Raw genomic sequence first — 10,841 nt, 5'->3', positions numbered from 1 at the left:
AGCTTTTGCAGACCCAAAGTAGAAATATTACGGTGTCCATGAACATATTACAGTAGGGACAAAACAAGACGTAGAGTTTTACGTGCGGGAAACGTTTCGTCACTCATTCAAGTAACTTCAGTCTTAGCTGACTGCAGGTTTCATTCTAAACAGTGTATTCACATAATGCGAATATACAGTTTATAGAGTTGCTAATAAGGTCTGGGATTTCATTGCCTGCATGACTGAGCAACCATCAAGACAAATAAATAAACAAACAAACAAATAAATAAATAACACTTTAAATTTTATAATAAAAAGTAATCATGTGGACCCTGTTAGTGTTGTAATAACACATGTTTAACTTGAAACCTTTTAATTATTCCTACATATAATAAGTTTGTGTTTGTTAGCTTGCATTTTGTATTGCCTTAAGACACTGTAGACGTCTATAATTTCTTTTGTTTTGATCTCTTTTGGTAAGCACGTTGAGTATAAGTGTAAGGAATGGTGCTATATAAATAAAACTGATATTACACAGTCACAATCATACTGCATTTTATTATAAATATTATTTTTCGTTGGAGCTTGTGTTTACTGTTTTTTAAAATTCAAAACAGTGTAGTGAAAGATGCTTATACCTAAAAATAAAAGAAAAAAAAGAAAAGAAAAGGTGGAGAAACCAAACAAACAGCCAAACATGAACACTGTTACTTTGCAGTATTTTAACTGTAGTCCTGCTTCATAACTGTTGCTGGTGTATACAGTTGGAAAAAAAATCCCTGCACCTTTAAATAAAATAGCTCTTCTTTCTCCCCGCAGCACTCAAACCTCAAACGCGCCGCGGTGCTCTTCGTCCATTCGGGCGACCCCGAGTCCCGAAACGCGCGCACCCCGAGCTCCAGGCGGGACTTCCTTTCTCCTGCGGATGCGCTGATATTAGGGTGAGCAGGCAGAAAGGGCTTGGTCGGAGTGTCACTGGTCTATCCGCGCGCCTCTGGACAGCAGATGACCTGGCCGACGAGTCCGCTGCCGCTGAAGCCCCGTAGATGAATCTCCTCCTCGGCTATGCTGCCCTGAGAGCGCCGCGAGTATCCGCCCCGCCAACATGTCTGATGTCAACAAGACTATTCAGAAATGGCACGCCAGTTTTAAGAAAGGCACAGACTTTGACTCGTGGGGACAATTAGTGGAGGCTATAGATGAGTACCAAATGTAAGTTGCATTCAACATGTGTGTCCTGTGTGTCCACAGCGCCGGTTTAACCCGAACGCAGTCCGGGCGCTGTGCTTCTTCTTCTTTTTATTATTATTTTTCCCTTCTCTGGGTTGCCTGTCCCTAAAATCTGCAGGGAAACATGTAGGAGACAGTAGGTGCAAGAAGTTAGCCCGTGTGCTGTCAGTCAGCTCTCGGAGCAGTAAATAAACCCTACCATCCATGACGTGATGTGGCAGTTGTTGCAGTGGGGAGCAGATGTGTTGCCTTATGCATCCTAGCTCCGTCCACAGCAGCACTTTAGAGTTTAAGGGAGAGTCCGTCCATGTAGCCTGTCATGGAAAATCGGTCGGAGCTGCGAGCAGTCTGTTTTATTATGTGTCATGCAATGCAGAAACGGGCCAGTATTCCTCAGAGTGTTGGGAAACAGTCAGCCACACCCTCTCATTGTTATGGGTGGGTTTCATCTGCTGAGTGAGGAATGGTTTCTGCTTCTCAGACCAGATCTTTGTCTTGGCAATTTCCTTAAAATGCGCCCAGCTTCTCTCCCAGTTAATAGTTTATTTAAAACTGCACTAACAATGCAAAAATCTAGATCCCTGCAGCTGCTTCTACTGTCCGCAGGGGGGCGCACAGACACACACCTTACCTTATAGGAGTCTTGCAGGGTCTTGCAGTGAATCATTAACGCGTCTAACTGTGTTTCATGTGGGTTCGTTTAGTTTGGCAAGACAACTGCAAAAAGAAGTCCAGTCAACAAATTCATCAGACTTCACCGAAGAGCAGAAGGTAATCATTACATCCGCCTGCAGCTTCTGCACCGGAGTGTCTGTCACTTTACTTAAACTAACGAGTGTTTTTTTTTTCTTTTAAAGAAAACTCTGGCAAAGATTGCAACATGTCTGGAGATGAGAAGTGCCAGTTTGCAGGTTTGTATAGGAGTCTGCATGATTAGTAGCAACAAAAAGGAGGCCATATCCAGGTTTTCAGAGATGCTGAGGTCATCGTTATTATATAAAAGTAAAATTTGAGCATCAGCAGTTTTACTTATGCATATAACACTTTTGAAAGTGGTCTTGAGCAATAGTTCTCCAGGCTTTCTGAAGGTCTTTCAAAGTTTGTCTTTGGACATTGGCCAATGGTCAGGTCCACTCCTTGTACCTGACCATTTCCAAAGGGAAGTTTTTCCTTGTTAAGTCACTTAACACTAACCTGTGACTCATTCAAGCATAAAAAGGCACCTAATTTGAGGGATAAAACGGTCTTGTATCTACACATAACAGGCAACTTAGCAAATAAATGATTTAAAATGTTATCTTTAGACACTTTGAGTTTTAAAAGCATAAAATTGTGTTTGTTGGACTAAGTGATTCCCAAAGAGCTATTAACTGAAAAGGTGTCCTTAAAAATAAGATAAGGAAAAGTGTCAAGTATAGAAGAAAAGAAGTGAGAGGCCTAAAATACAAAACAGTACTTCAAAGCCTTAAGAAACTGGAAAAAATCCATCAAAAACCTGACACGCGGACCTGAGAGATCCATCTGACCCTTCAGCTGAGCCATGTACTGTTCAACAAAGCCTCATCAGAAATGGTCTCAGTGGAAGGGTGGCTGTCAGGAAGGCGTTCTTAAGGAAAGGAAACGGGGAGAAAAGGCTGAGGGATGCCAAATTAAACAAGAACTGGACTCGAAATCAGTGCCAAAAGGTTTTATGGAGCGATGAATCCAAGTTTGACATTTTTGGTTCAAATCATCATCGGTAAGTATAGAAGGGGTCAGGAGAGAGGTGTAGCGGTGGGTGTCTACACCCATCTGTAAAACCTTGTAATGATTTGGGGCTGCGTTTCTGCCAGTGTGTGTTAGGGATCTTGTTAAAATCGATGGAATAAGAACACAGACAAGTACAATCAGATTCTGGTCTGTCCAGAAAGTGTTTGTTTTTCTGCCCAAACACACTGCCAATGCAGGAAAAGTATTCCTGAATAAGGAACACAAAGAGTCACTGTCAGTCATGGATTGACCTCCCCTGAGCCTGAACCTCAACATCAATGTGAGATAAGTGTGAGATCGTCTCACATTGAACAGAAGACGACCAACTTCCAAGAAAGAGCTGTAAATGTCATTCAAGAAGCCTGGAGAGCTGTACCTAAAGAAACCATAAGAAAGCTTGACTAAAAGACGTCAGTTCTTGATGAATAAAAGTGATCATAAATCATGACTTTCAAGCTCGTTAGAGTTGTTTTTGCCTCATACGCTGTATGTTTACACACATTTCTATTTCCCATTATGAATAAATTAGGGGTGGCTCAAGACTTTTGCACAGCGCTATAAAAAATTATATAATTTCATGAGGAAAAACAAATACTGAACATATCTTTTGTCTGGGTTTCTTCAGTGCACTCAGTCAAAGGAAGAGTTCAACTTAGAAGACCTGAAGAAACTGGAAACCAGTAAGTGTATGACTGGGTTTTTTCCTGGCTCGAAATGGGCCTCTAAGGGGCGACTCTGCAGAAAAACATGATTGGTGTGTGTACAGTAAAGGTGCTGAAACTGTGTGGCCTTATTTGACAGAACTCTACATGCATTTCTGGGCATTTTGCAAACAAGTGTTTATTACACTTTAGTAAACGAAAGACAAATTTAAAATGTTGATCTGGTGATTTTTCTTTTTTCCTTTTGCTCTGGCCTGTGGAAACAATTTCTCTATGATGGAAAAACACTGATGGACAATTTACTGAATATTCTGACATGTTTTAATAGTGATATAATCAACTTAACTCCTTTTTCTTCAACAGTAATTAGAAATGTACTCACCTACAACAAAGAGTTTCCATTCGATGTTCAGCCGGTGCCGTTAAGGTAAAAATCCATCACTGGTGTTATTACTGCTTTGGGCTCGTGCTGCATGTGTCATTGTGTCTCAGCATTACTGGATTTACAGCTTTTTGTGAATTAATACAATAAAAGAATAACTAATAGATCAACATGAGTCATGTAATCACACACAAGCGTTGATAATTTTATCTTCAGGTCTCCAAAAAAAAGTGTGTCTGTGAAGGGGGTCACAAGCTTTAAATATTTTCCTTACAGGGATATGTAAACTTTATCAGTCCAATGAATCAGGTGTTTGGGGGGGCGGGGGCGGGTTTGTGTTCCTTGCCATCAGGAAAATCTTTGCTCCAGGTGAAGAGGAGAACCTCGAGCTGGAAGAGGAGGAGGATGCCACAGCAGGAGCAGGTTCAACAGAAGCTTTTCCACCACGAGCTCCTGGTGTGTTGCACCTGTTTATCACCTGCTTGAGTTCACATGTCATTGTTACATGTTGTCATGTTTTGGAGGATCGCTTGACCGTGTGTTTGTTTGTTTTTTGTCTTTTCTGTTGGTGCCGTGCATGGCTTCACCGCTCATTCCCGCCTGCTTCATTAGCAGCTTTGCAAGGTACAGCTTATGAATGAAAGGCGTCTGAATCTGTCCTCTATCGCATGACTGTGAATAATCCTGGCTCATTCAGAGTTAATTTTAGAACTAGATGGGTATATGTGACTGGAAGGTGAAGTTAATGATTCACTCTTTCACCAACGGAAAGCTTTTCCACTGATCAAGGTAGCCTGATTCCATCAGCTTTGGCCAAACAGTTTTTTTCAGAGCTCATTTATTAAAATCAGAAATATTTCCTTTATTAGAGTAAAGATAATTTCTGTCCTCAGAGGATGTGTTATACCCAACCTAACATCTCCTTGTTCCATCATCATTCCAAAGTGAGGTTTTGAAAACTCTAAATATACAGTTGTGGTCAGAAGTTAATACATAGTCATCATGGGCATGAATGTCATGGTAATTTTGGGCTTTTAATAATTTCTTTGACTTGTTATTTTTCCAGGGTGGATGGATTGTACAGCATGCAGCTTTAGTGACTTTAAAAAAGCAAGAATTGCTTGAACAAATATTTATTTATTTGGTATTTTGTCGAATCCACACAGGGTCCATGTACCTACAATTACATTTTGTTAAATGTCCCTTAGCAAGTTGCACCTTAAGCAGACGCTTTTGGTAACCACCAAGAAGCTTCTGGCATAATTCTAATTGGATATTTGAACACTCTTCTCAGCAGAATTAGTAAAGTTTATTTAAATTGCTTGATTTCCTGGAGGAGAGCTGGCTTTTAAGCGTAGTCCAAAGTTTATTTTAAGGGCTTAATGTTAGCCTGCTTCCCATTTTACTAGTTTTGATTTGCATTTGGGAACATTGTCCTGTTGGAACACCCAACTGTGACAAAGTTTCAACTGTCTAGCTGCTGATTTGAGGTTAGATGGAAGGATTTGGAGGCCCTAGAGCATGATGCTTGACAGTTGGTGCAGTTTTCTTTGGTTTGAAAGCCTCACCTTTACGACCCCAAACATACCTTTTGTCATTGTGGCCAAATAACTCAATCTCTGTCTCGTCTGACCATAACAGTTTTCTCCAGAAGGCATTTGGCTTGTTCATGTGGGCAGGTGCAAATTTCAGTTGAACTTGAAGGTGTGGGTTTTGGAGCAGGAGCTTCTTTCTTGGTCGACATCGTCTCAGTCTATGATGATTGTGTCACCGTGGACAGAGATGCTGGTGTTTCAGACGTTTCCAGTTCATGTGAAGTTTGCGCCTCATTGGTTCCTGGTTTTAAGTCGTTTGATCCAGGAATCTGCAGTTGTTTAGAAATTTCTCCAAGAGACCTTAACTTGATCAATCTTTGTTTTATGCCGGCAAAGATTTTCTGCTAGTTGTAGTCAATAACAACTGCTAACGAGAAGTTAAAAGGCCTCAGCCTTGCTAAGTTAAAAGACATTGTTGATTGTATGCGAATGTATGTATAGATTTGAGCCTGTTTGTATACCTTTGACCCTATGGAGATGAGAAAAAAATGCACAATCTATTAAAACTTGTGTTATTAAAGCTGTATGCTGCACTATTATTCTATCCTGGAAAAAACAGTTCACAGAAACCATTAAAAAGCCAAAAAACTACCACGGCATTCATGCCCATGATGAGTGCGTGTAAACTTCTGATGACAACCTTTATAAGAAGTCAGAGTCATTGATGACCTTTTCTAAAAGTGTTCACATAGAATGCTGCGAAATTTGATCCAACAGAAAAGAAGCACAATAAATTCTGTGTCCAATTTAATCATAATGAAACCAAAAGTACGTGAGATTCTCGGGGTGGGGGCGAATAGAGCAACCCATATTTTTGTGCTTACAATAGCTCAAACTATATATAAATGTGAGTAATGTACAAGGAGCAGCAGACTTCTTGGCTCAAATCCCAGCAATTACTTGCAGCCCCAATTTTAAATGAGCCTTAACTTTGATTTAAGTAGTCACAAGGGCTTAAAACACACGTGCAGGACTGCCAGTCAGATTCATTAAACTCCACAGTGCACGGTGGGAAACTTTGCCCCCAAATTAGGTTCAAAACGACAACATCATTTGGTCATGTGTTTCCTATTTCCACTGTTGATTGGCTCGTTGGCTGTGCTGTATTCCCTTCTGTTTCAATGTGTCTTTATCTTCTTTCAGCTGATGGTTTTTGGTTCACAGCTACAGCTTTGATATTTTTTGGGCTCACTTTATTTCCTCTCGCCAGCTTTGTTTCCTGCTGTAGTTCAAACTTTATTTAGCTAAAGAGATTTAAACCTCTGTAAACTAACTTCTCACTGGCAAACTGCCTGTAGACAAAGCCCCAAAGACAGATAACCATCAGGAAGTGATAGGGACTAAAAGGAGAATGGATTAAACACATCATTCCTATGGATTGATCAAAATATGTAAAACTGGAACTTGAAACCAGTTTTTAAAACCAGTTCTAACTGCTAATATCTTCTGACCTTTGCCCTTTTATAGGTACCTTGTTGCCACGGCTACCCTCAGAGCCTGGGATGACGCTACTTACAATAAGGATTGAAAAAATTGGGTTAAAGGACGCCGGACAGTGCATTGATCCTTACATGACCATCAGTGTCAAAGGTACAGATCCCACAGTGCACGCCTTCAGCAGGCTGGCCTGGAGTTGCTTTTATAACCTTCACAGCTGCTGCTTTCAGATTGGACACACCCTCTTTTTAGCTGTACTCCCACGCTCTCTGGCCCCTGTACATGAAAACCTCTCCGCCTTTTCCTGTGGCTGCAGATGTAAACGGTGTCGATCTGAACCCGGTGCAGGATACCCCCGTGGCCACCAGAAAGGAAGACACGTACATTCACTTCAGTGTGGACGTGGAGATCCAGAGACATGTGGAGAAATTACCAAAAGGTAGTCCCCGACACACGCTGGGTTCACAGCATGCCAAGTAATTTGTGTGATTTTTATTTATTTTTTGCTCAGCGTTCTCCGAGTAGAGGCGACAGAGCTCCTGCGGGGAGGAGCGGACGACTAGAAAATGAACCTGCAGTGAAAATAAAGCTGTTTTTACACATAAACAAAAACTCCAGGCAGTCCTTCTCACATGTAGCAGATATAAAAAGATGTCTCTGTCAGTCATGTTGATCCCAGAATGAATAGCTGACTGTGTAGTTTGTGCAGGAGCCAGGAAAGAAGACCGCTTGCTGGCTGTGAATTCTCCACACTTTACTATTAGTTAATGGTTAATTATTACTGCATAGGTGGCACCTATGTGACCTATGTGGCACCTAAGTTAATTCAATTCAATTAATTTCAGTTCTATTTATATAACGCCAAATCACAACGGCGCCTAAGAGCGCTTTATATTGTAAGGTGAACACCCTACAGTAACACAAAGTAAACCCCAACCATCAAACGCCCCCCTTTGAACAAGCACTTGGCGACAGTGGGAAGAAAAAACTCACTTTTAACAGGAAGAAACCTGACGCACAACCAAGCCCAGGAACAGACAGCAACCTGCTGCAAATTTAGAAATATTGTCACCTAGGATTTTGAAATTGATACCATGGGTGTATCGCTTAAAAAATCTCATGCAAGTTCTTATCTCAGTTAACTCGATCTCAAGGACAGAGGTTATGTTCATGAAAATCTTGTGAATGCGATAACTTGGGAACAAGGGGAATTTGAAATTGATACAATAGGTGTATCTCTCAGGAGGCCGAGGAGTCCCTCTGGCCAGCACCAGTATTTTTCTTGATTTAATGTGACTGGAATTGTCTGTCTAAACATATTCTCTCATATCCTCCTTTAACATTTGAGGTACGTTTACATTTTTTCCAGGAGCAGCTATCTTCTTTGAATTCAAGCACTACAAACCCAAAAAGAGGTTCACCAGCACAAAGTGTTTTGCCTTCATGGAAATGGACGAGATCAAACCCGGGCCGATCGTAATTGAGCTGTGAGTCTCGCCATCCAATGAGCGTTTTCCAGCGTGAACTTGAGAAAAATCTTCTCTCGATTGTGGAGTGAAAACTGCTCCTGTGTTTCATTTCAGGTACAAGAAGCCCACGGACTTTAAGAGGAAGAAACTGCAGCTTCTCACAAAGAAGCCACTTTATCTCCATCTTCATCAGACGTTACACAAAGACAGCTAAGTCGGACCACGCTTCGAACCTTTGAAGGCCTCTCTCACATCCACATCCAGCAAAATGTGGTGTTCCCCCTCATCGCATCAAGCAATACTAAAAAAACAACAACAAAAAAACCTGTGGTATTTTTTTTTTTTTTCTATGAGTATTTCAAGAAAGTAAAGTCAACGGAGCTGGATTCCTGTCGCATCAGCTCACTCTCAGATTTTAAAGTCTTTGATTTTGTTGTGAAGTGTAGGAAGTACCACGTTTTCCAGAATCCAGAAGTAGCATGTTCGAACCACCTCATTTCAGTCTTCCGTTGCTCACTGATATTTTTTCTTTTTTCTTTTTTCTTTTTTCGGGGGGTCAAGAAGAGGCCGTGAGCATCTGCATCTGAATCCTTCAATGTTCAGTTTAGACTTTTAAGTTCAGCAAACCAAGGAAGACGTGAAATAAATTACACGACAAAGACAAAACAGCGACAGCTTGTTCCATTGAGCCACAAAAGAAGCGCTTTTTGTAATCCGGGTGTATTTATGAAGTCCGGAGTGCACTACAATAATAAACCTTTATCATTTTTAGTTATGAACGGTTCATAATCACACATCTAAAACAGGTATAACAGATGCAAGAGCGACGAGTCCTGACGTTTCCTCATTTTGTCTTAAAACTAGTGAATTAACAGAAATTTAAAGGGGCACTAACCTGACAAAGAATCTGTTTACTGCCTGTCGCAGACTCGGTCTCAGTTTTGTTTTCTGCTTTAACATTTACAGTTCCTGACATTTAGCAGCTTTGAATTAAAGGTGGCCTATTTTGCACAGATTGAGCTGCTGCCAGCTCACTAAGTAACATGTTGTAAGTTTCCCCGCTCAAAATGTCAAACTGTATCTGTTTAAACTTACACTCACTGGACACTTTATTAGGCTAGATCTTCTTTTCTTTTTTTTTCAACTGCACATCCACGATGCAAATGCCTGTGAGTTGTTCCACCACATCCTAAAAGTGCTCTGAGGTCTAAGGACTGCAGAGGCCATTTGAGTGCAGTAAACCTGTTGTCATGTTCGAGAAAGCAGTTTGAGATGGTTTAAGTTTTGCAATCTGGTGTGGTATCCTGCTGGAAGCAGCCATTAGTAGATGGGAACACTGGTCATAAAGGGATAGACGTGGTCAGCAACAATACTCAGGTAGGCTGTGGTGTTTAAACAATGCTCAGTTGGTACCAAGGGGCCCAAAGCATGCCATTCCATTCACCAGCATTTGAACCAGTGTACCTAACGAAGTGCAAGTCATGCAAGAATTGTGCCATCGGAAGTAAACGTGCATATCATTTGAAAAGTACATTTTTAATTTTCATTTGTAATTAAACACTAAGCAAACTCAGTCTGCACTTCATACTGGTTTAGTGAGTAGTCACATTCAGGTTTTTAATGATTTAAGTGGGGCCATCACAGGTAACATCTATAATTTAATCAATGTTTTTTTCTTTTTAAACTTGTAGCACATGTAAAGTGATACTGGTTTTTAAAAAATGTGTTTTTCAGAAAAATTCACAAAGGGAGACGTTTAATGTCCCTATAAATCTGACAGTGGCCACGTGTCAGTGTGGATTTAGAAATGTAGAGGAAAAGGGATGTAGCACGGTCTGCATACTGTGGAAGTGTCTCACCACGAAGCGGATGTTTAGCACCGGTTTTTGTGTTTCATCGAGCAGATACGCAGTGTTGGATCACATGCTGTCATAACCACACAGAGGGTTTTAATCCACTGTTACGTTGCAGATTTCGTGTTGGCTCTGTGTGAATGGGATTACGTTCAGAACTGTTCTCATGCGCTTGTGCTCTTCTTTTTATTCTAAAGAGAGCTCTTTCTTTCCATTTTGACTCTATAGATGTTCTTCACTAAAACGTCTTGTAATTTTTGATTTTTAGATTTTATTTTTGTAATGTCACAAAAAAATCTGGACTAAATTAACTGTAAGATACACTAACTGATGAATATACAGTAACTGTGTGTATGTGTGAAGTGCTCTGATGTGGCAGGAGTGAGAACTGTGGAGTGTTTTCGTTTTGGCAGAATGAAGGAAATTGTATCAAACATTTATGGCGTGTTTAATTTCTAATAAACTACAAATGAGGCAGTGTG

General features: G+C 40.7%; 1 protein-coding gene across 3 annotated transcripts; it reads left to right on the top strand.

Moving 5' to 3' along the window:
- The first annotated feature begins 879 nt into the window (after nt 1-879).
- On the top strand, nt 880-9,156 carry aida (axin interactor, dorsalization associated). Of its 3 annotated transcripts, none has more exons than XM_085132096.1 (11): nt 880-1,194; nt 1,917-1,983; nt 2,070-2,123; nt 3,587-3,641; nt 3,987-4,050; nt 4,358-4,461; nt 4,621-4,629; nt 7,068-7,190; nt 7,354-7,476; nt 8,407-8,524; nt 8,621-9,156. In XM_085132096.1, the coding sequence occupies exons 1-11, from the start codon at nt 1,088-1,090 to the stop codon at nt 8,718-8,720; spliced, it is 924 nt and encodes a 307-aa protein (XP_084988222.1). In that variant the 5' UTR covers nt 880-1,087; the 3' UTR covers nt 8,721-9,156. The 3 variants fall into 3 exon arrangements, with proteins under 3 accessions (XP_084988222.1, XP_084988221.1, XP_084988223.1); XM_085132095.1 differs by having other exon boundaries at nt 4,618-4,629; XM_085132097.1 differs by lacking the exon at nt 4,621-4,629 and having other exon boundaries at nt 881-1,194.
- The last annotated feature ends 1,685 nt before the right edge of the window (nt 9,157-10,841 follow it).

The sequence above is a fragment of the Neolamprologus multifasciatus genome, chromosome 15 (genome assembly GCF_963576455.1).
Source record: "Neolamprologus multifasciatus chromosome 15, fNeoMul1.2, whole genome shotgun sequence".
In the NCBI taxonomy this organism is placed as follows: domain Eukaryota; kingdom Metazoa; phylum Chordata; class Actinopteri; order Cichliformes; family Cichlidae; genus Neolamprologus; species Neolamprologus multifasciatus.
Note: the sequence above shows the minus strand (reverse complement) of the source record. Positions and strands in the feature narration are given on the sequence as shown.

Coding starts and splice junctions, on each gene's coding strand:
- aida (XM_085132095.1), top strand. CDS start 1,088: ATGTCTGATGTCAACAAGACTATTCAGAAATGGCACGCCAGTTTTAAG. Junction 1,984..2,069: donor ACTTCACCGAAGAGCAGAAG/GTAATCATTACA, acceptor TTTCTTTTAAAG/AAAACTCTGGCAAAGATTGC. Junction 8,525..8,620: donor GGGCCGATCGTAATTGAGCT/GTGAGTCTCGCC, acceptor GTTTCATTTCAG/GTACAAGAAGCCCACGGACT.